Source organism: Schistocerca cancellata, chromosome 2 (genome assembly GCF_023864275.1).
Source record: "Schistocerca cancellata isolate TAMUIC-IGC-003103 chromosome 2, iqSchCanc2.1, whole genome shotgun sequence".
NCBI classification, from domain to species: Eukaryota; Metazoa; Arthropoda; class Insecta; order Orthoptera; family Acrididae; genus Schistocerca; species Schistocerca cancellata.
The window spans coordinates 926717115-926742354 of NC_064627.1; the positions used below are offsets into that span (position 1 = coordinate 926717115).

A 25240-nucleotide genomic window follows, 5' to 3' on the forward strand; every position below is an offset into this window, starting at 1 on the left:
GCAAAGAAGGGAAAGCAGAAAGGTGGAAGGAGTATATAGAGGGTCTATACAAGGGCAATGTACTTGAGGACAATATTATGGAAATGGAAGAGGATGTAGATGAAGATGAAATTGGAGATACGGTACTGCGTGAAGAGTTTGACAGAGCACTGAAAGACCTGAGTCGAAACAAGGCCCCCGGAGTAGACAACATTCCATTGGAACTACTGACGGCCTTGGGAGAGCCAGTCCTGACAAAACTCTACCATCTGGTGTGCAAGATGTATGAAACAGGCGAAATACCCTCAGACTTCAAGAAGAATATAATAATTCCAATCCCAAAGAAAGCAGGTGTTGAAAGATGTGAAAATTACCGAACTATCAGTTTAATAAGCCACAGCTGCAAAATACTAACACGAATTCTTTACAGAAGAATGGAAAAACTAGTAGAAGCTGACCTCGGGGAAGATCAGTTTGGGTTCCGTAGAAATACTGGAACGCGTGAGGCAATACTGACCTTACGACTTATCTTAGAAGAAAGATTAAGGAAAGGCAAACCTACGTTTCTAGCATTTGTAGACTTAGAGAAAGCTTTTGACAATGTTGACTGGAATACTGTCTTTCAAATTCTAAAGGTGGCAGGGGTAAAATACAGGGAGCGAAAGGCTATTTACAATTTGTACAGAAACCAGATGGCAGTTATAAGAGTCAAGGGGCATGAAAGGGAAGCAGTGGTTGGTAAGGGAGTGAGACAGGGTTGTAGCCTCTCCCCGATGTTACTCAATCTGTATATTGAGCAAGCAGTAAAGGAAACAAAAGAAAAATTCGGAGTAGGTATTAAAATCCATGGAGAAGAAATAAAAACTTTGAGGTTCGCCGATGACATTGTAATTCTGTCAGAGACGGCAGAGGACTTAGAAGAGCAGTTGAACGGAATGGACAGTGTCTTCAAAGGAGAATATAAGATGAACATCAACAAAAGTAAAACGAGGATAATGGAATGTAGTCGAATTAAGTCGGGTGATGCTGAGGGAATTAGATTAGGAGATGAGACACTTAAAGTAGTAAAGGAGTTTTGCTATTTGGGGAGCAAAATAGCTGATGATGGTCGAAGTAGAGAGGATATAAAATGTAGACTGGCACTGGCAAGGAAAGCATTTCTGAAGAAGAGAAATTTGTTAACATCGAGTATAGATTTAAGTGTCAGGAAGTCATTTCTGAAAGTATTTGTATGGAGTGTAGCCATGTATGGAAGTGAAACATGGACGGTAAATAGTTTGGACAAGAAGAGAATAGAAGCTTTCGAAATGTGGTGCTACAGAAGAATGCTGAAGATTAGATGGGTAGATCACATAACTAATGAGGAAGTATTGAATAGGATTGGGGAGAAGAGAAGTTTGTGGCACAACTTGACCAGAAGAAGGGATCGGTTGGTAGGACATGTCCTGAGGCATCAAGGGATCACCAATTTAGTATTGGAGGGCAGCGTGGAGGGTAAAAATCGTAGGGAGAGACCAAGAGATGAATACACTAAGCAGATTCAGAGGGATGTAGGGTGCAGTAGGTACTGGGAGATGAAGAAGCTTGCACAGGATAGAGTAGCATGGAGAGCTGCATCAAACCAGTGTCAGGACTGAAGACCACAACAACAACAATAAGACGTCATTGAAAATTTGAAGTATCTAGGAGTGAATGTAGAGTTCCTAAGATACAACTTTAAAGAACTTTGGTAATATTTTGACGTGATTATATGTCCAAGGGTTATGGGTCTGTTAAACCATCGTAAGTAAAAATGTTGAATGTGACGCAGCATGAGGGAATTGGGCTGATATGTGCTGCGTAAGAACAACCCTATTCCTGACTGTTTGGCCTATGCCAGTATTTTATCACATAACATCTAAGTGTTAGTGTACAAAATTTATTGTACTTAGAAGACATCTGCATCACATATAAATACTTCATTATCAATGATATTTTAAAATCTTTCGTGAGCAATGCAAACTTCTGTGGCTTAAGTGAGAAAAAATGTATTTTGGGAGTGGCTGTGGGTCATACTTTTATCTCCAGTTTAGAGCAAGTCATTCTTTGGTTGCTTAGGAATTTTCAGCATGGGATTCTAAAGGCCCTAGAAGAGATGGTATCTGAACAAGGGATGAATTTGATATTTTATTCAGTTTCATTTAGTGCTCTCCATATGCTTCAGCAGACAAAATCGGTACAGAACTACCAACTAAACATTTCTCATACTACAAAAGTTGGAAAGGTAAGCTGTGTATTATTATGCTGGGGGCGAGGATACTTGAAAACTGAAGGAAAGAGTAAACTGATAACCCATCCGAGGATACATACAGGGTATATAAACTGTGTTCCATTAGAATACCAACTGTTGTCTGACTTTAAGGTGGAAAATACGTCAGTCAGAGAAAGTTTGGCTGTAAATAAGAAACAGTTTCCTGTTGTTATTGAAAGCTTCGAACTGGCTGCTGTTTTTCTCCTTTCCCTTATTGAGACAGACTGAAGCTGGGCCCACAAATATCCATGTTGGGCATTGATGTCTTGATACTTAGCTACTTCCTGTGGGGGGGTTCACAACTGTTCTGTTAGTAGCTACACGAGTTACAAACACGTGGCTGTGTGCCTTTTCAGTATAACATCCTCAGAAAATTATGACCACCTACCCAATAGCTGTTATGTACACCTTTGGCATGGACAGGAGTGGAAACGCATTGTGGCTTGGAAGCAGTGAGGCCTTGGTAGATTGCTGGAGGGAGCTGGCATCACATCTGCACACACAAGTCAATTTATTCCCGTAAATTCCAGGGAGAGGGCGATGAGATCATACGCCACATTCAATCACATATCAGATGTGTTTGATAGGATTCAGCTCTGGTGAGTTTGGGGGGGGGGGGGGCAGCACATCAATTGGAACTTGCCACTGTGTTTCTTGAACCATTTCATCACACACTCCTGGCTTTCTGACATGGCACATGATCTTGTTGAAACATTCCACTGTTGTAGGGAAATATTGTAGTCATGAAGGAGTTTATGTTCTGCAACCAGTGCTCGATACTCTTTGGCTGTCATGGTGCCTTGCATGAGCTCCTCTGGCCCCAAGGATACCAGCATAAATGTTCCCCAAAACATGGAGTGGAGCTGCAACTGGCTTGTCTCCTTTTCGCAGTTTGGGTGCCGAGGAGCTGTTCCCTCGGAAGACAACGGATTTGCACCCTCCCATCAGCATGATGAAGAAGGTATCGGGATTCATTAGACCATGCAGTGCTCTGCCACTGTGCCAGCATCCAGTGCCAATGGTCATGTGCCCATTTAGGTCATAGTTGCCAATGTTGTGATGTTTACATTGGCACGTGCATGGGTCGCTGGATTTTGAGGCCCATTGTTAGGAGTGTCCAGTACATTGTGTGAGTGCAGACACATTTGTACTCTGCCCAGCATTAAAGTGTGATGTTAGTTCCACCACAGTTCACCACCTGTCCTGTGTTGTTAGTGTGGCTAGTCTATGACATCCAACATCTGTAATGAGGAGTGGCCACCTAACCCCATGATGTCTGGGCATGTTTTCATCCTGTGTCAAAGACAATCACCACAGCACTCCTTGAGCACCCAAAAAGTCGTACAGTTTCTGAAATACCTGCGCTGCCAGGCTTCGAGACCATCACAGTCTGCCATCAGTCACTCATATAGATCACAGCTTCCCCCATTCTACACGTGGACATCGTGCTCACTGATACTGCATGCACCATGCGTGTGTCTTGACTTACAGTCATTTCTTGCCAGGTGAAGCTGCTCTCATCTGGACAGGTTTATATCGATGGTAGATCGATGGTTGTAATGTTCTGGATGATCAGTGTGAACTCGAATTGGGAATGCTTTAACAGCTACCGTGAGGTATCATTGTGGAATTGAGTATGTGAGCCTTAGCTTAACTACCTGGATTGCAAGGACGAGTTGAATATGGCAGAGTGTATCTACTGGCATATATTTCTTTGTATTTTAAAGCAGTGCTGTATTGACACACAGATCTACCCATGTCTCCAAGCAATGGGACTTTATTGGCAGTTTCATTGTTTTGCAGATAACATCCTTAAGATTCTCCTAACAATGGGAGTTCATGTTACAGATTCTGAGTTATATACAATCTTGATGAATCTAAAGTAGATTAAACATGCTGACTCCCAGATCATCTCGCAGAACATACAGAGTATGTAACCAGCAGAGAAATTTGTCCAAAACAATTAGGACACCCTGTTTTCTCTGTGGAAGGAGGGCAAAGATGCTTCACTCCTTTGGTAATGGAGGACATCACAGTTCCCAGCAATGAGATCACAGATGCATCAGCCAAGCAGGCTTGTGTAAAGAATTCTGTGACATCCTAGGAGATCATCCTGTGGTCAGTTACGACAGTGGTGAGGACAGATATGTATATAAGGTAAACAAATTTGTTTAAAATAAATAAATAAATAACCTACTGCGGGCTGTTCAACTGGCCACTCGGACATGGCAGACTTGCATCCAGTCACTCAGATGAAATAAGATCATTGTAGCTCAGCTCTTTATTGGAAATTAGTGTTAAACAAATTGTTTCCTCCTGCACCATGAGAAGCTTCTATAATTATACACCTATGATGTCACTGTGACAGTGCCCAATATTTTAACTGAATGTGGTGTGCATGCTGATAAGAGCGAGTTAAATGGTTTCACTGGTGACACGTCTTCTATTTTAAGTGACAGTTTGATGAGTGTAACATAAACTTAAAATTCTGAGGGGATCCGGACTTTGCCTGATACACAAACTGCACATACTCCTATTCAGAAAGAAAATTTTTACATATCGTTACCGGTCTGCCTCCCACTGTAGCACAACAAACTGTACTGCAGACAAAACGTTTTGGTAAGATCTTTAAAGTGCTGTATTATTTGCATACGTTTGTAATAGGCATGTGTAAATATAAAATCCATCAAATATGGCATATTAGCTTCCAAAACTCTGAAATTAAGATGGTGGATGCTCGATTTGCCACTGTCAGCCAATCACAGTGAGCACATGACAAATGATCTTGTCAGTTAATTACAGCAGCACAGCATATGTGATCTAATCTCACCTAATTACAACATGACTTTTTAATTGTGGTGTACACACACATGGATTTTTATACATACTGTATATGAATAAGCAGAGTTATGCCTTCACATACAATTTTGGTTGTCATAAATATTGAGTTCTTTTTTTAGGGGGTGGGGTGGGGTGGGGTTGGTTGGACTGGGATGTAGGCGCACAGCTTAAATTGCGACAAGTCAAGCAATGACATTCCTATTCATGTTTGTTAAAAATATTTGGCTGCTATTGTCCGAATATGCCGCAGTTTCCATTAACAATTTCCAAGAGTATGGTTAGGCTTGGACAAAATACTCCAGTTTAAATTGCAGTGAGTGAAACAATGATGATTATATTCTTCATTGTCTCAAATATTTGACTGTTTTTCTCCAAATAGGTTGAGAATACAAGGAGTTTGGTTAGACTGCTTTTTTTTCCCATTATATGTCTTACTTTCCGAGGGTATGAATAGGCTGGGACATAAGAGCACAGCTTGAATGGCTGCAAAAAGAGAGTTGGTGACAGACTGTTCAGTAGCTAGGTCTAGATTAGGTTGGAAGGTAAGAGTTTAGTCGTGAGCAGATGAAACCAATGAATGTGAAAGCATTAAGCCTGATTTTGGTGACAGATGAATCTGCAACATACCCTGAGGTGTAGATTAGATTGGAAGATAGGCTAACAGTTTGGTTGTGAGTTGGTGAAGCCAACAAATGTGGAAGAAAAGAAAGAAAACCTGCTGATTTGTATTGTAGCTCAAGGTCTAGGTTAGGTTGGAAGATATTGAGGTATAGCAATGCATTGTGCAATCTTGTTTGTATTGAACATTTGTGTATTGTCCAGAGTATTTTGCAATTTCCGAGGGTCTAGATAGGCAGGAAATTAGGAGCACAGCTTCAATTGGCAGAGCCATATATGTGTTACAACCTTAGTTATAAATTTCCTGTTCATCTACATCCATACTCCGCAAGCTACCTGACGGTGTGTGGCGGAGGGTTCTCCCTTCTATTCCTGTCTCGTATTGTTCATGGAAAGAAAGATTGTCGGTATGCCTCTGTGTGGGCTCTAATCTCTCTGATTTTATCCTCATGGTCTCTTCGCGAGATATACGTAGGAGGGAGCAATATTCTGCTTGACTCCTCGGTGAAGGTATGTTCTCGAAACCTCAACAAAAGCCCGTACCGAGCTACTGAGCATCTCTCCTGCAGAGTCTTCCACTGGAGTTTATCTATCACCTCCGTAATGCTTTTGTGATTACTAAATGATCCTGTAACGAAGTGCGCTGCTCTCCATTGGATCTTCTGTATCTCTCGTATCAACCCTATCTGGTATGGATCCCACACTGGTGAGCAATATTCAAGCAGTGGGCTAACAAGTGTACTGTAACATACTTCCTTTGTTTTCGGATTGCATTTCCTTAGGATTCTTCCAATGAATCTCAGTCTAGCATCTGCTTTACTGACGATCAATTTCATATGATCATTCCATTTTAAATTACTCCTAATGCCTACTCCCAGATAATTTATGGAATTAACTGCTTCCAGTTGCTTTCACAAAACTGTTAGATTTTAGACAGAGTTATAGCTTGTTGTGGCTAGTTCGCAGCACATCTTTAATGCTCATTCTGCATGAGTCAAATGTATAGTATTGTTCGACCTGTGTCAGCACTGTATTTAGCGCTGTGATGTATTGCAAAATTTGGGCCCATTCGAAGGTGAGTATCATTTGCATAGTTGTAGTTCAGTATTGAAAATGGAGTGTGACAGATGTTCGCTGGGAGAGGTGGTTTTCTGTAGAATGAGTGAACCCACATTATATTCATGAATGCTGGTACACAACATTTTACCATACAGTATGAATTGCCTGAAACGCTATGTTCCATCTAATTTTTTGCCAATTGAAGCTTCATATCATTGCTGGTGCCGGCAGAAGTTAAGGAAGGGTAGTCGCATGGTCAAGGTGTGATGATGCACTTTCAAGCAGTATGCAGTTCTGTAATTTGCAAATGACAGTCTTAAAAATATATGACTTCTGTGTCATATGGGTCTCCACTTGTTGTCCAAAGAAGGGGAGAAATGTCACAAATTACAGCATGTATACACTTACAATGGTTGATTTGTCTTCCTTCCATCATAAAGTTTGTATTGAGTGTACAACAACAATTTATGACAGTTATAGGACCACAAGTCATTATGGAAACAGACCAGTTGAAGTTTGGGAAAAGGAAACATGGCTAATGCCGTAACATCTGTGCGAACTGAGTTTTCTGTGGAATTCTATGATTGTCGAAAAAATGTTTCCCTGAGCTCATTGAATTTTGAAACAAGTAAATCTTGGTAAGAATAATAAAATAAAAGGTACTCCCTGGGACAATGTTTGTACAGGTTATTGTGCTACAGTGGCAAGAAGTAATGGTATATAAAAATACATGTTCCACATCATTACGAAGTGTTGTATTCATGATCTATGGAACAAGTATTAATCTAATCTAATCTAATCTAGTACTGGAACATTGGTAACCAAGGCTCCAAATGCCTTAAAACAGCCATCAGCAGGTTAGAGAACCAACTAGCTCATATACTAACACTTGAAGTGATTACCTATTATTTTCTGGGAAAAGTGAAAAGATAAATTTTGTGTGGCATCCACGCTTTTAAATGGGAGTGGTACGGATTTTAATTTTTTCCCCTTTGTCTGTACTAGTACTGCAGTGACTCAAGGGGAGGTATTAGTGCGTTGCAGAGTGGCTTGATCATCTGTTTCTTTAATGTAGACATCACACACCTACACTTATTTCCCATAGCATTTTAATTATTTCAGTTATCATTTATTTTCATCTTCTTTTGTGCAATGTTTTGTTAGATTGACTCAGTATTTTTTCATTGTTTCAGCACATTTGCCTTCTAATATTTTAGAGCAGGCACTAAGATCAGTTCTTTTGGTGTCACTGAACAGTACCATCACCACTTGGTGAGATAATTCACAGCATCAGCAAAGGGAGATCTGCACAGTCTTTCTTTCATGAAGTAATATAACTTTAAACAACATGCTGAAAGGTATTAATTTATGTTGTTAAATTATGCAGTGTACCAGGTTAGAGAATGAAGGAAACAGTCCTTGATAGATTGAAGCTATGATTCAGGCTATTAAAAGTGACAATCCAGATGTCAGTGTTGACCAGAAAGGGCTACAATTCTGGTTTAAGTCTCAGTCTTTCATTGTTTGAACATGTTAAGAGAGAGAAGCCTTGACAGACTTACGAACCTTAGTTGGACCAAGAAGGTTGCTAGAAAACTAGGGTAGTATCTTATTGCATGCAAAAGGCAAAAATCCAGATTAAAGTCCTAGTCTGCTATTCAGTTTGCACTTTTAATGTTGGGAGATTAACAGATTGCTTTAAGTTTGAAAAAAGAAAGTAATTGTTTAATATAGCAGATTTAAGAGCAATGTGCTGTCATTATTGTTCGTGTAAACTTTGAAACTGCAGTGTGTGGTATATGTGGATTCCTGCGGAGATGAAGGTCTGGGTTTGAGGCCTATCAACACACAATTTTAATCAGCATGCAAATTTCAAAACAAGCATAATTGACAAATCCAATGCTTCATGATATGTTGTGATGATGACATATTCTTGAATTCGCTCACTAGTGATGGTGACAAGGAGGCACCATTTTCATTCAAGAGATATTCAGTCAGAACAGTGGAGCTAGACTATGTGATGCACATAACAAGCAGTAATTCCTGATTTTACTTGGAGTTTCTAACACACTGTTTTTCATCAGAATCTGCAACTTATTAGCACTATGATAACATTAGTATCAAAGAAGTAAGAGTAGTTATATTCATTGTAGCACAGGAGCAAGTTGTGAAATTAATAAATAATTGAATTTGTGTACACTTTGTAGGTAATTGCTATTTTGTGACATTGTCACACAATGGTCCTGTTGTACTGGGTGCAAATATAACATTCAAGGCAGAGTTGTTTGATGTACTGGGTGATGCTCCATCTGGGACGTTCTTGTTCCTCTGGCGTGATAATGCCTTACCCCAGCACCAGTCAAGTGTAAGTATTGGACTAAATGTGGTACATATCAGTATGTAATTTTGCAAACTTTTGTTAATTCACACTTCTCTTCCAGAGCACAGGTCACGACACTGTTAGATACTGGAATGTGTCATACCCTTCTCCTGTGTATGCTCCAGGCCCATATGAAGTGCAAGTAATAGTAGAGAGAGTAGCACTAATAGTGTGGCACATCTGCAGTCAGAGAATAATGTTTAATGTAACAGGTACGTACACAGTTGTACAGATATTTATGGGTGGGAGGGGGGGGGGGGGTCAAGATTATAAAACTTTCATTCTTTATATAATAGTCCTTGAGCTTGAAGAGTGTCATGCCTTAAGACATGACTTTTCCTTGAAATAAGCAAAATTTAATATTTCCAAAAGGACTGATAGTTATCCACACACTATTAAATTACTGTGTTATCTAAAAAAAAAAAGATAAAAGTGTGCCTTTGGTATACAGGTCTTGGATTGGCTTAGATTCAGTTTTCGTTCCGTATACCTAAAAAATGAGATGATTCTCGTGTGTGTGTGTGTGAAACATGTCTGAAAATAACATAATACATTTGAATATAATACGTACTACTCTGATCATTTGTCACGAGATTGTCAAAATAGGTGAATACAATGCAGTAAACTGGAACAGCTAATATTTGCAGAATTAACATGTTGTCAGAATGAAATATTGTTATGCACTATTAATCAATTTACCATACACAGAATACCCATTCTTGACTGTTGTGACCAAGTGCTGTCAAAAGTGAAATCTAACAGGCATTTTTAATTACACTGGCTTAGCTGTCTCTGTTATGGTATTCATCTATAGAGGAGGAGGAGTCTACTTTCAAAAAGTCTTTTAAACTGTGTTTAAACCGTGCTTTATCTGAAACCAAGTTTTTAATAGTTGCTGGAAATTTATTGAAAAATGTGTGTCCCTGAATACTGCACCCCTCTTTGGACCAAGGTAAGTGATTTTAGGTCTTTATGTAGATTGTATTGAAGCTATGTATCGGACTATTGGTTGGGAATAGAGGTATATTACTTGCAACAAATCTCATTAAGGAATAAATATACTGAGAAGCAGCGGTTAGAGTACAAAGCTCCTTGAACAGGTTTCTACATGATGTTCTTGAATGTACACCACAAATGATTCTTATCACACAATTTACGCTGAAGCAATTCTGTGGTATGCTTTCCCAACTGAATTTATTATTGAGTTGTAATCCTGGAAATTTAAACGAAAACTTTGTGTAATATTAATATGATCATTGATGGAACCATTCTAGTTTAATTATCTGAACACACTGCCACATCATGAAATTCTGCTAGTGGCCAACAAGATTATTATATTTATGTATCAATATTGTTAGGCTCACAAAAAAATATTAAATAAATGGAATGGAAAAATACCAGAACAACTGAGATAACTCAGGTTGACAAATAAAAATAAGGAATTGTTAAGTGCTGCTGACTGGTACTTCTCAGCAGTGAATAAGCTAGAAAGAGACTTAAAAAAAAAATGCTTATTGAACTTTGATGTCATTTACAGTGTGTCACAGAAATACTTTTATGATATTTAAGGTTGCATGTTCCTACCTTCCAAACTAAAGAAAAATTGCGTAAATGTATGTCTAAAAATCCTTCATTTTTATTAATAATAATGTAAGTTCAGGAGCAACACATTACAGGTGGGATGCAACAACTGAAGTTTATAACCAATACCTGTACTTAAAGTTCATTTTGTTATACAATCTGCTGATAATATTCACTCACGTCAGTCTGCTGAACCACTCCTTGTTTCCTCAGTGACAATGTCTTAGTTTGGGGATAAGTTTATATTTGTAACTTTTGTAAATTACAGTTGTGGTGGGCTACCTGATATGTGTTCCAACTAACCATGGCAGAATATTCACTTTCATCATAAGTTACAGATCAGGATAGTCCAAGGATTGGTTGTATGTGTGACTGGAAAGAACGTATGTTTTCTTGTGAAAAACATTCAAAAATTAGAACATAACAAATTACTATAGTGTATCTAAAAACAAAGATGATGTGACTTACCAAACGAAAGCGCTGGCACGTCGATAGACACACAAACAAACACTAACATACCCACAAAATTCTAGCTTTCGCAACCAGCGGTTGCTTTGTCAGGAAAGAGGGAAGGAGAGGGAAAGATGAAAGGATGTGGGTTTTAAGGGAGAGGGTAAGGAGTCATTCCAATCCCGGGAGCGGAGAGACTTACCTTAGGGGGGAAAAAAAGGACGGGTATACACTCGCGCGCACACACACACACATCCATCCACACATATACAGACACAAGCAGACATACACAGAGGCAAAGAGTTTGGGCAGAGATGTGAGTCGAGGCGGAAGTGCAGAGGCAAAGATGATGTTGAATGACAGGTGAGATATGAGTGGCGGCAACTTGAAATTAGCGGAGATTCAGGCCTGGTGGATAACGGGAAGAGAGGATATATTTAAGAGCAAGTTCCCATCTCCGGAGTTCGGATAGGTTGGTGTTAGTGGGAAGTATCCAGATAACCCAGACGGTGTAACACTGTGCCAAGATGTGCTGACCATGCACCAAGGCATGTTTAGCCACAGGGTGATCCTCATTACCAACAAACACTGTCTGCCTGTGTCCATGCATGCGAATGGACAGTTTGTTGCTGGTCATTCCCACATAGAATGCATCATAGTGCAGGCAGGTCAGTTGGTAAATCACATGGGTGCTTTCACACGTGGCTCTGCCTTTGATCGTGTACACCTTCCGGATTACAGGACTGGAGTAGGTGGTGGTGGGAGGGTGCATGGGACAGGTTTTACACCGGGGGCGGTTACAAGGGTAGGAGCCAGAGGGTAGGGAAGGTGGTTTGGGGATTTCATAGGGATGAACTAAGAGGTTACGAAGGTTAGGTGGACGGCGGAAAGACACTCTTGGTGGAGTGGGGAGGATTTCATGAAGGATGGATCTCATTTCAGGGCAGGATTTGAGGAAGTCATATCCCTGCTGGAGAGCCACATTCAGAGTCTGATTCAGTCCCGGAAAGTATCCTGTCACAAGTGGGGCACTTTTGTGGTTGTTCTGTGGGAGGTTCTGGGTTTGAGAGGATAAGGAAGTGGCTCTGGTTATTTGCTTCTGTATCAGGTCGGGAGGGTAGTTGCTACCACCCTTCACCTCAAAAAATTATCCAGTCTCCTGGCAACTCACTCACCCTTCGCAACCTTTTCCAGCAAACCTCAACCTCCTCATTGCACACAAACCCAGTCTCTCCCATCTACTCAATCTCCCACTTCCAGCTCCACTCCCTCCAAAACCTCAAAATTCCAATCAACACAATCTGGAACCACAACACCCTAATTCAGTAGTTAACCTTTCCTCCAAACCTCTCTCCCAATCCGAAACCTCTGTCCTATCCAAAGGCCTCACCTTCAGTCCCACTCCCAGATTCAACCAAACAGCCCTTGTCAAAGATTTACTGTCCTACACTTGTACTCTCTGCTGAAAATATCACTTTGCCACGAAGAAAAATGATCCTAATCCTACTCCTATTGATCCAACTCCCCAAGACACTATCCAAATTGAACCCTGCCTGGAACAGTTCCGTCCTCCGTCACAGCGGGACCCACCTCCTCTTCCTCAAAATCACCCTCTCCAAACCTTCCAGGAATTTCTGACTTTCAGCCTTGCCTGTCAATCCTTCTTAAAAAACCTTAATCCTACTCCCAACATCACCGCTGTTGAAGCCCGGGCTATCCGTGATCTGAAGGCAGACTGATCCATCGTCATCCTTCCGGCGGACAAGGGTTCCACGACCGTGGTACTTGATCGTCGGGAGTATGTGGCTGAGGGACTGCGACAGCTTTCAGACAACGCCACATACAAAGTTTGCCAAGGTAATCCCATTCCTGATGTCCAGCGGAGCTTCAAGGAATCCTCAGAACCTTAGGCCCCCTACAAAACCATTCACCTGACTCCATCAACCTCCTGACCCCACAGACACCCCGCACCCCTACCTTCTACCTTCTTCCTAAAATTCACAAACCCAATCATCCTGGCCGCCCCATTGTAGCTGGTTACCAAGCCCCCACAGAACGTATCTCTGCCTACGTAGATCAACACCTTCAACCCATTACATACCGTCTCCCATCCTTCATCAAAGACACCAACCACTTTCTCGAACGCCTGGAATCCTTACCCAATCTGTTACCCCCGGAAACCATCCTTGTAACCATTGATGTCACTTCCTTATACACAAATATCCCGCACGTCCAGGGCCTCACTGCGATGGAGCATTTCCTTTCACGCCGATCACCTGCCACCCTGCCTAAAACCTCTTTCCTCATTACCTTAGCGAGCTTCATCCTGACCCACAACTTCTTCACTTTCGAAGACCAGACATACCAACAATTAAAGGGAACAGCCATGGGTACCAGAATGGCCCCCTCGTACGCCAACCTATTCATGGGTTGCTTAGAGGAAGCCTTCTTGGTTACCTAGGCCTGCCAACCCAAAGTTAGGTACATATTTATTGATGACATCTTCATGATCTGGACTCACAGTGAAGAAGAACTCCAGAATTTCCTCTCCAACCTCAACTCCTTTGGTTCCATCAGATTCACCTGGTCCTACTCCAAATCCCATGCCACTTTCCTTGATCTTGACTTCCACCTGTCCAATGGCCAGCTTCACAAGTCCGTCCACATCAAACCCACCAACAAGCAACAGTACCTCCATTATGACAGCTGCCACCCATTCCACATCAAACGGTCCCTTCCCTACAGCCTAGGTCTTCGTGGCAAATGAATCTGCTCCAGTCCGGAATCCCTGAACCATTACACCAACAACCTGACAACAGCTTTCACATCCCGCAACTACCCTCCCGACCTGGTACAGAAGCAAATAACCAGAGCCACTTCCTCATCCTCTCAAACCCAGAACCTCCCACAGAAGAACCACAAAAGTGCCCCACTTGTGACAGGATACTTTCCGGGACTGGATCAGACTCTGAATGTGGCTCTCCAGCAGGGATACAACTTCCTCAAATCCTGCCCTGAAATGAGATCCATCCTTCATGAAATCCTCCCCACTCCACCAAGAGTGTCTTTCTGCCGTCCACCTAACCTTCGTAATCTCTTGGTTCATCCCTATGAAATCCCTAAACCACCTTCCCTACCCTCTGGCTCCTACCCTTGTAACCGCCCCCGGTGTAAAACCTGTCTCATGCACCCTCCCACCACCACCTACTCCAGTCCTGTAACCCGGAAGGTGTACACGATCAAAGGCAGAGCCACGTGTGAAAGCACCCACGTGATTTACCAACTGACCTGCCTACACTGTGACGCATTCTATGTGGGAATGACCATCAACAAACTGTCCATTTGCATGAATGGACACAGGCAGACAGTGTTTGTTGGTAATGAGGATCACCCTGTGGCTAAACATGCCTTGGTGCACGGCCAGCACATCTTGGCACAGTGTTACACCGTCTGGGTTATCTGGATACTTCCCACTAACACCAACCTATCCGAACTCCGGAGATGGGAACTTGCTCTTAAATATATCCTCTCTTCCCGTTATCCACCAGGCCTGAATCTCCGCTAATCTCAAGTTGCCGCCACTCATATCTCACCTGTCATTCAACATCGTCTTTGCCTCTGCACTTCCGCCTCGACTGACATCTCTGCCCAAACTCTTTGCCTCTGTATATGTCTGCTTGTGTCTGTATATGTGTGGATGGATATGTGTTTGTGTGCGAGTGTATACCCGTCCTTTTTTCCCCCTAAGGTAAGTCTTTCCGCTCCCGGGATTGGAATGACTCGTTACCCTCTCCCTTAAAACCCACATCTTTTCGTCTTTCCCTCTCCTTCCCTCTTTCCTGACGAAGCAACCGCTGGTTGCGAAAGCTAGAATTTTGTGTGTGTGTTTGTGTTTGTTTGTGTGTCTATCGACGTGCCAGCGCTTTCGTTTGGTAAGTCACATCATCTTTGTTTTTAGTTATATTTTTCCCACGTGGAAAGTTTCCCTCTATTATATTCAAATTAGTATAGTGTGTTATACATAAGTGCTCCACATTATTTGTAACACTATGGGACGTGAACTGGATAATGGTGTCAATGACTTGACTGTGAGTATCACATTCTCCCCATCTCATTCCTTGTAGTTTTATCTCTGGGGCCACATACTTTTGTAGACAGCAAAGGTTTGATACCACTCTTTGGTTAAGGCTCATATCATTTTTTAAATTTCTTATGTCAAAATTATTTTAATTTTATACAAATATTCATGTACATGATATTATTCTCTATTTAATCTACTGACATATAACTTTTTATGCAATTTTGACTTAATTATCAAATAAAAATATTTTTACAAGCTGCAGTAATCAAGCTGTCAAATGCAGTAATGAAGCAAACAAATTATCCATATTGGTAACATTAGGGTGGACATTTGAAATGCTATGTGGTTTAGTGTGTCATCTGGACCAATCTCGAAAACAATTGGAGATTTGAATTTATTAAAATTTGAGTTGACAATATGATTTCTATCAGTGAGTAGCCACATGTATTTACATTATTAAGTTACGTTTCCACTGTAGTTTTCTCTTTTTGAAAGTGAAATGGGTGAACAGTTCTTTCTAATTCTCGATCATCACTCATAGCATAACTCATCACGTACTTATAGTGTCCCTGTAATCAAGGGAAATGCTGTGTAATAATAACAGCATGTTACAGCAGTGGGATAGGCAGTGTATGAGGTAATGGGGTTTGAGTGTCACACATTCCCATATGGGGGACATTGAAATAGCCATCACTGGCATGAGGAAGCAACTGAAAGTATTGGAAACAAATAAATCACCAGGTATGGATAGAATCACAGTTTCATTTTATAGAGTGTGTTCTTTGACATTGACCCCGCTGTCTTGCATTTATTGTGATGTCAAACACAGTGCAAAGTGCCAAGCAGCTGGAAAAGATGCACATGACTCTTGTATATAATAAGGGTAAAAGAACATATCCACAAAATTATGAACCAATATCCTTCGCCAGAAGATGGGTAGTATGACACTTCCCGAAACGTTGCGAGAGATCAACGCTACCACCCGGCTGAAGACCTGAGAAACCTTCATCAATCCTTAATGTTGGTTCACTGCAGAATTCTTGAGCATATTATAAATACAAATATATTATCTTGACACAGAAAAGCTTCTGTTCACAAGTCACCACAGATTTAGAAAGCAACAATCATCTAAAAAGTCTGCTTGTTCTTTCCTTGCACAACATCCTGCGAACCATTCTATATCTGGATAGTGTTTTGCACATTGCCATATTGCAGACTATTAACAAAGATTCAAGCATAAAGAATAGTTTTTCTGATATGTGAGTGGCTTAAAGACTTGGTAAGCAATAGAGCCCAGTATACTTTCCTAGATGGTAATTGTTCATCAGGAGCAAGGCTATCATGAGGAGTGCCACAGGGAAGCTTGAAAGGACGGCTCTTATTCTCTATGAACATGTACAATCTGACTGATAGGGTGAGCAGAAATCTGCGACTGTTCACTGATGCCACTGTAATGTATGGGAAGGTGCCCTCCTTGAGTGACTGTAGGAGGGTACAGGATGGCTTGGACAGTATTTCTATTTGATGTGATGAATGGCAACTTGCTGTAAATATAGAAAAATTAAGTTAAAGCAGATGAGTAAAAAATTAATTAAAGCAGATGAGTAGAAAAACAATTCCATAATGTTTGAATACAGTATTTACATACCGATTGACACAGTCACATTGATTAAATATCTGTACATAACATTGCACAGTGATATGAAATGCAGTGAGCACCTCAGGTGAGTTGTAGGGAAAGTGGATGGTCGACTTTGGTGTATTAGGAGAATTTTAATAAAGTGCAGCTCATCCGTAAATGACACAGAATGTGTGTAGAAGACTAGTGCTATGCCTTCTTGAGTACTGCGGAGTGTTTGGGATCCCCACCAGACCAGATTAAAGGAAGACATTGAACCAGTCCAGAGCTGTGCTGCTAGAGTTGTTCCTGGTAAGTTTGCTGAACACGTGATGTACCTAAGTGCTGTATAACTCAAATGGGAATTCCTGGAGGTGAGAAGACATTCTTTTCGAGAAACACTGATGGGGACGTTCAGAGGACCAGCATTGGGGAATGACTTCAGAATGATTCTTCTACCACCAATGTACATCATGCATAAGGACTGTGCAACAAGGTAAGGGAGATTAAGACTCATACAGAGGCGTAAACAATCAGTTTTTCCTTGCTTCATTAGTGAGTGGGACAGTAAAGGGAGGAACTAGTAGTTGTACAAGGTACCCTCCTCCTTGCACCATATGGTGGCTTGTGAAATATGTATGTGGATGTAAATGGGGAGGTTGGAATTCCTTGAATTCTGTGCATGGTGGCCTCTCTCAATCTCCTAAGGGTGACATTGCAGGATTTGCCTTAAATAAAAATTATATTTCAAAATTGTATCTTGTTGCAATAATTTAATACCCCTTAATCATTGATGAAAGTTTCTCGGGTCTCCAGCCAGGTGGTAGTGTTGATATCTCACGACCTTTTGGGAAGTGTCATACTATCCATCTTCTGACCAAGTGTCGAGATTCACGGAGAGCAGGCTATTTATATGTGCGGTCACCCCCCTCCACTAGACCTCGGGTGGCTGCGGTGGACCAGCGGCGTGTGCACAGTGGTGGGGATGGCGGTCGCCATCGGTGGCCGCGTTTGGTTCTCGGTGTAAGCATTCTGTCTGCGTCTGCGGCTGAGGACGTTGAGGGGCACGCTCCCAACGGATTGCCGCTATCGCAGGATTCCGTGCTGCGCTGAGTTGGTATCCCTCATCTCTGTTGACCAGATTGTCGTGAATCCATATTTCTACGGATTCTTTGATAACACTTTCCCAGAAGCCAGATGCTTGGCACAGTACCATCATGTTTTCGAAGTTGAAGGTGTGTTTTTCATTTATGCTGGGTTCTGCTATGGCTGATTTTTCAGTGTGACCTAGTCGCACACATCTGTGGGACACTGCAGCCACCTTGTGAGAAACTCAGCCGAATTCGTAAAAATACTCAGCGACATGTGACTACAAAGGGAGGACCTACTCGTGAGCTTCAACGTGGCTTTGCTTTTCACGGAAGTGCCCCTTCAAGAGTCCTTGGCACTTTTAGCACAGCACTTTGAACCACAAACAGTCAGCCTCTTTGAACACGCACTAACAACCACCTACTTTCAGTGCAACGGGGAATTCTTCGAGCAGATCGACAGTGTGGCCATGAGCTTCCCATTTGCTCCTGCGATTGCAAACCTCTGTATGGAACATTTCGAGGAGGTGACCCTTCAGTCTGCCAGACAGAAACCAAAGCACTTCTTCTGCTATGTCGACGACACTTCTGTTGTGTGGGTACTTGGCAAACAGGCACTGATGAGTTTCTGGAACACCTCAACAGCATCCATCCGAACATCAAATTTACAATGGAAATGGAGGAAAATGGATGCCTCCCCGTCCTTGACATTTTAATTAAGAGGAAGGCAAATGGTTCACTAGGCCATGCAGTACATAGGAAGAAGACACACACAGACCTATACCTTCATGCAACAAGCTGATACCTTCCAGCACAAAAACAAACAGTACCGACCACCCTGGTACATAGGGTGCGTGCCATCTGCGACAAAGACAGCCCACCATCCGCGCTGCAACACCTGAGGGAAGTCTTCCAAAAAAATGGCTAAAGCGAAATGCAGATCAACAGGGTGCTTAAAAGGAAGAAGGAAGCAGTGAGAACCCCAGAAGAAGATGACGAAGAAGAAGGAGACAAACAACTCACATTCCTTCTGTACGTGGGTCCGCTCTCGGCCAAAATTGCTCGACTTCTGGGCAAATACAACATCAAAACGGTTCTCCGACCACCACCTAAGACGAGGGAGCTCCTAGGTTCTGCCAAAGACGCGCTGAAACTTAAAGCACCAGGAGTATACATCATACCATGCGAATGCGGAAAACAATACATTGGGCAAACACAGCACTCTATATCTAAATGCTGCAAAGAACATATCAGGTGTGTGTGACTAGGTCACACAGAAAAATCAGCCATAGCAAAACACAGCATAAATGAGCAACACACCTTCAACTTTGAAAACACAAAGATACTGTGCTGAGCATCTGGCTTCTGGGAAAGCATTATCAAAGAATCTGTAGAAACAAGGATTCTCGACAATCTGGTCAACAGAGATGAGGGATACCAACTCAGTGCAGCATGGAACCCTGCGATAGCAGCAGTCCGTCGGGAGCGCGCCTGTCAACATCCTCTGCCGCAGACACAGACAGAATGCTTACACCGAGAACCGAACGTGGCCGCCGAGGGCAGCCGCCATCCCACCACCGCGCGCATGCTGCTGATCCACCACAGCCACCCGAGGTCTAGTGGAGGGGGATGACCACGCATATAAATAGCTCGCTCTCTGCGAATCTTGACACTTCGCCAGAAGATGGGTAGTGTGACACTTCCCAAAACGTCGCGAGATATCAACACAACCATCCGGCTGGGGACTCGAGAAACCTTCATCAATAGTTTATGCTGGGAAAGTCTACACTGACATATATCCATTACTCATCTTTGCTGTCCACTCTTCATAGTGGATTTACCAGATATGGCAGGGAAGATTGTGGAAGACACACAACCTTTGGTAGCAGAAGGACAGGCAGTTGGCATCGGCAGAGGTTGGGAGGGTCATCTGTGCCTCTTTCATATCTGTTACCAGGTTTCATCTCAATATTTAATTCATGCAAACCAAAACTCTTCTTTTCATGAAGATGAAATGTGCACTGTCATACACCCCATTCTGTTAAACCTGCCACCACTCCATCTACAGGCCACAAGTGGCCCATCGGGACCATCCGATTGCCGCATCATTCTCAGAGGAGGATGCGGATAGGAGGGGCGTGGGGTCAGCACACTGCTCTCCCGGTCGTAATGATGGTATTCTTGGCCGAAGCCGCTACTATTCGGTCGAGTAACTCCTCAATTTGCATCACGAGGCTGAGTGCACCCCTGAAAATGGCAACAGTGCATGGTCACCCATCCAAGTGCCGACCACACCCGACAGTGCTTAACTTCGGTGGTCTCACGGGAACCAGTGTATCCACTGTGGCAAGGCCGTCTGTTAAAACTGCCAGGGAACATAATTGTACAGAGAATTTGTTTTAATAAATTTTACAGGAAAAAGCCAATACACATAAAGAGCTCTCACCTTTTTTATTAAACTGCCACGTGTAGCAAATGTTGTAGTATAATGTGAATTCATCATCTGTGAAGTGAGATGGTGGCACAGGCAACAGCTCAGTGTAGCAAGCTAAGTGATAGCATTGTGAGAAGCCAGCTTGGCAAGAGATCGAAGACATTAGGAATGCACCCTAGACGGATTGAGTTATCTTGGAACAGGAGAGTGAGATACCACTCCTCTTAACAGGTTTCCTGAAACTTTGTCAGTTTGTGAAAATCGTTTGCCACTGGACATCCCAGTGTAGCATAGAAGGCTGTGGGACATTATCACTCTAATAAGTACCAACATTGCCAAAAATAAATAGAAGTTGCTAGTAAACGTCTATGATCTTTGTAATGTTTCTTGTGAGCAAAGCCTTTTTTTCTCTTCATTGAATGAATATGCTTATGTCCATTAAAACAGTGATGTTGTTGAGGTTGAGCATTCTGCTACCACCACCATCACTATCATTGCTGTTGTCATCATTGTTTGTTAGGTAGTTACGTCATCTTTTGATCAGTCCCACGGTGACTGTTATGACATGGAATGTGTCAAGTACATAAGAAATGCACAAGTAAATCAAGATTTTTTAAAGCTTAAAATTTTTATTACCTACCCCGTTCCCTTATGCGGCACAAAAGCATATATTACAACTATAGATTTATTTATTTCTGTTCAAGAATTCACCTACGGTATAGAAGGAGTTGTCAAGGAGATATGATTTCCATTTATTTTTGAAACTATTACTGCTGTCTGTCAGACATTTTATTTCATCTGGTAATTTATGAAAAAGTTTTACAGCAGCATATTTTACCCCTTTCTGTGTGAAAGATAGGTTATGTAGAGGATAGTGTAAGTCTGTCTTCCTTCTACATCTACATCTACATCCATACTCCGCAAGCCACCTGGCAGTGTGTGGCAGAGGGTACTTTGAGTACCTCTATTGGTTCTCCCTTCTATTCCAGTCTCGTATTGTTCGTGGAAAGAAAGATTTTCGTTATGCTTCTGCGTGGGCTCTAATCTCTCTTATGTTATCCTCCTTCTGGTATTATAATCATGAATGTCACTATTGTGTTCATTACTGCATAAATGTACTGTGAGGCTGTTGAAAGAATTCCTAACCTTTTAAACGGATGCCTGCAAGGTGTGTGACTATGAGCCCCACACATTATTCTAACCACTTTCTTTTGACCAGTGAATACTTTTTGCCCAAGTGTTGAGTTACCACAAAATATTATTCTGTAAGATATCAGGAAGTGAAAGTATACGAAGTATGTTAGTTTTCCAATTTCTGTATTCTCAAAATTGGCAATTATTCTGTTTGCAAAAGTTGCTGAACCTAGTCACTTTAGGAGAGATGAAATTTGAATTTTCCAATTAAGATTCTCATCTATATGCACACCCAAAAATTTAATGTGCTCTACCCTGGCTACTGATGTCTGTTGATGTGTCATTTTTATTGAAGGAACCATATTCCTTGCAGTGGAAAGTTGGATGTGATGTGTTTCTTCAAAGTTCAGAGCAAGCCGATTCATAGAAAACCAATCAATAACTTTTCCAGAGATGTTATTTGTATCATTTTCAATTGGAGTTTCTTTTACTGGTGCTCTTATCATCAGCAAGCAGTGTCAGTTTAGCTTTTTGTTTCAGTTAAGAAGGCAAGTCATTCACATATATCAAGAACAGAAGGGGACCCTTGATCGAACCCTGTGGAACACCTAATGTAATTTCATCCCAGTTGGGGATGAAGTGGGAAACTTCCTTAAATCACTTAAACCATATGAAGAAACTTTTTGCTTCATGTTCTGTAGATATGACGTTAACCACCAACATGTCATTTATACCATAGAATTGTAATGTATGTAACATGTCATGGTTCACACAATCAGATGCTTTGGGAAGTCACAGAAAATTCCTATTGGTGACATTTTACTATTTAAAGACCCTGTTATATGAGCAGTGAAACTGTATATTGCTGTCTCAAAGGAACAGCATTTTTGAAATTCCAACTGTGATTTACTAAGTATCCCATTACTATTGAGATGGCTAATCACTCTTGAGTACATTGCTTTCACGGCGATTTTTGAAAATGCTGTAAGCAAGGATACTGTCCAGTAATTATTGACGTCTGTGGTGTCCCTTTTTTGTAGAGAGGCTTGACAATGGCATATTTTAACCTGTCTGGGGAAATATCTTGAGTTAGGGATGCATTACATATTTGGCTCAGAACATCAGCTGTAACTGCTCCACATCGTTTTAATGTTTTGTTTGAGATGTCATCTACTCCAACAGAAAATTTATTTTTCAAAGATTTAATGATTTTCCACATTTCACAAGGGGTTGTTATGTGGAAATTAATCTGACTAGGATGTCTCAAAATTGATGCTTCCATGTACTGCTTGGATTTTTCTTTTGAACTATTTTCACCTACACTTAGGAAATGGTTGTTAAATACATTAGCTCCTTGTGTTCTGTTGGTTAACATGGTCTCATTCTCTTTAATAGTAATGCTACCTAACCCAGTGGTTACTTTTCCTGTCTCCCTTCTAACAACATTCCATACTGATTTGATTTTATTGCCCGAGTTGTTAATTTCATCCCTAATATACATATTTCTTGATTTTCTGACAGCTTTTCTCAGTATAATTTTTGTAGTGTACAATTACTTCTGTGTCTTTACTAATTCTTGGTGTGTCATACAGTTTTCCTTTTCTTTCTGAAGACACTTTCATACCTGTAGTAATCCAAGGTTTCTTTGAGAACTGTGTACATTTACTATTTTTTTTGGGGGGCAACAGTGTTCAAAAAGGGATATAAATTTATCAAGAAATATGTTGCATTTATCATTAGCATTTGGCTCATTATATACAGGGTGATTATAGTTCAAGTTAAACTTTCAAAGCTCTTGAGAAATAACACCACTGGTCAGAATGATGTCAGTGGAATATTATTGCAGAAGGGGGAAAACATATGGCAGAAGAAAAATAAATAGTTACAAAATGTAGCAATAGATGGCACTGTAAGCATCATAATTTAATAATGGTTGACTACAAGTGAATCGTACAACAATGTCTAAGGTGTATGTTTGAAGTTAAACAAACTGCACTACTCAGTGTGCATGGGTGTACAGGTGTGGTATTGCTAGTTACGTAATCCAATCCACCCCAGCAAGGTCATATCATATCGGATGGGAAAAATCAGTTTTTATTTGTCCTGGGGTCAGAAACTGCATAAAAAACATCAATCAAAATCAGATTGGATTATTAACTTCCATGCGACTGGTGCAAAACATGTTCAATATTCTGTCCACCTTTTTCTGCAAGAAGTTGAAATCGAGAAACAGCATGTTCCACAACTGATCGAAGTGTTTCTGGGGTCACGTTCAAAATGTGTTGCGGAATGTGTGCCTTCAGTGCAGTTAAGTTTGCAATCGGAACACTGAACACATCATCTTTCAGATAGCCCCACAGCCAGAAGTCACACGGGTTAAGATCAGGTGACTGGGTCACCCCCAGGCTGTAGGGAAATTGCAGCTGATAATTCTAGAATTTCCGAAATGGCATTTCAGCTGCTGCTTAACTGGATTTGCAATGTGTGGAGGTGCGCAATCTTGCATAAAGATGATCGCATCCACACTTCCACACTGTTGGAGAGCTGGAATGACACGGTTGTGCAAAAGACACTCGTATCGCTTACCAGTGACGGTACAGGTAACAGGACTGGAAGCACCTGTCTCTTCAAAAAAATATGTCCCTTTGATAAATGATGCTGTAAACCCGCACCACAAAGTGACCTTTTCAGGATGAAGTGGTGCTGGTTGATTTGCTTGTGGGTTTTCCGTTGCCAATGTTCGAAAATTCTGTGTATTGTCATATTCTGTCAGATGGAAGTGGGCTTCATCTGTCCACAAAATCTTCCACGGCCAATCGTTGTCCACTTCCATGCGAGCAAGTGATTCTAAAGCAAAGGTCTCTTGCTGGCAGATCAACAGGAAGCAACTCATGCACATGGGTAATTTTGAATGGATAGCAAAGAAGGATGTTTCGTAGGATTTTACGCACCATGCTCATGAGTATGTCCAATGTTGATGAAATTATATGTTCACTAAATGTTTGCACACCATCACTCATCTCCTCCTGCATTGCTGTGGCCATTTATTCCACTGATGTCAAATAAATTTGTTTCCTCCCTCTACCAGGTTGCACACCAAAAGAACCCATCTTTTTGAATTTCCAAATCATTTTCTCCAGAACCATGGCAGTCATCAGACCAACACCTTTTTTCAAACTTTTCAGTGTCGGAACTTCTGAGAGTGACATGTGCACAGTCATCATTCTTGCAATACAGCTTTACAAGCAGAGAGCAATTCTGCATTGAGACAGGCATGGCGAACATTGCAGATGCAAAAGGAGGAAAAGCTGTGTACCTGGCATGTGTATGCCAACCACAGTGGGTGGTGCACAAGACAGATGATTTCATTTACGTATTTTGACAAATACAGCTCCTTCTTTTGATCAATTTTTGCACTATTTTTCTTCTTCTGCCATACGTTTTTCCCCTTATCCGATAATTTTTCCTTGCAATTTGACATCATTCTGACCAGTAGTGTTATTTCTACTGCATTTTTGAAAGTTAAACCTTAATTATAGTAGCCCTGTACATCTCCCCAATTAACACTTCTTCAACTTTCTCTGAAATGCTCTATAAATACCAGGTTGAGCAGCCTTATACTTCTACTTCTACTTAATGGTTTCTGAACTGTATACCCTGCTAGGTTTTTTTGCAGATTAACGCAGC

At 41.4% G+C, this 25240-nt stretch overlaps 1 protein-coding gene across 1 annotated transcript in view; it reads left to right on the plus strand.

Annotated features, from left to right (window-relative positions):
• LOC126162872 (uncharacterized) overlaps nt 1–25240 on the plus strand; it is a 112673-nt gene that overhangs the window by 11564 nt on the left and 75869 nt on the right. Inside the window, exons 2-3 of the mRNA XM_049919657.1 lie at nt 8995–9152; nt 9229–9379. Of these exons, the coding sequence (XP_049775614.1) occupies nt 8995–9152; nt 9229–9379 (309 nt within the window). The remainder of the gene's footprint in view (nt 1–8994; nt 9153–9228; nt 9380–25240) is intronic.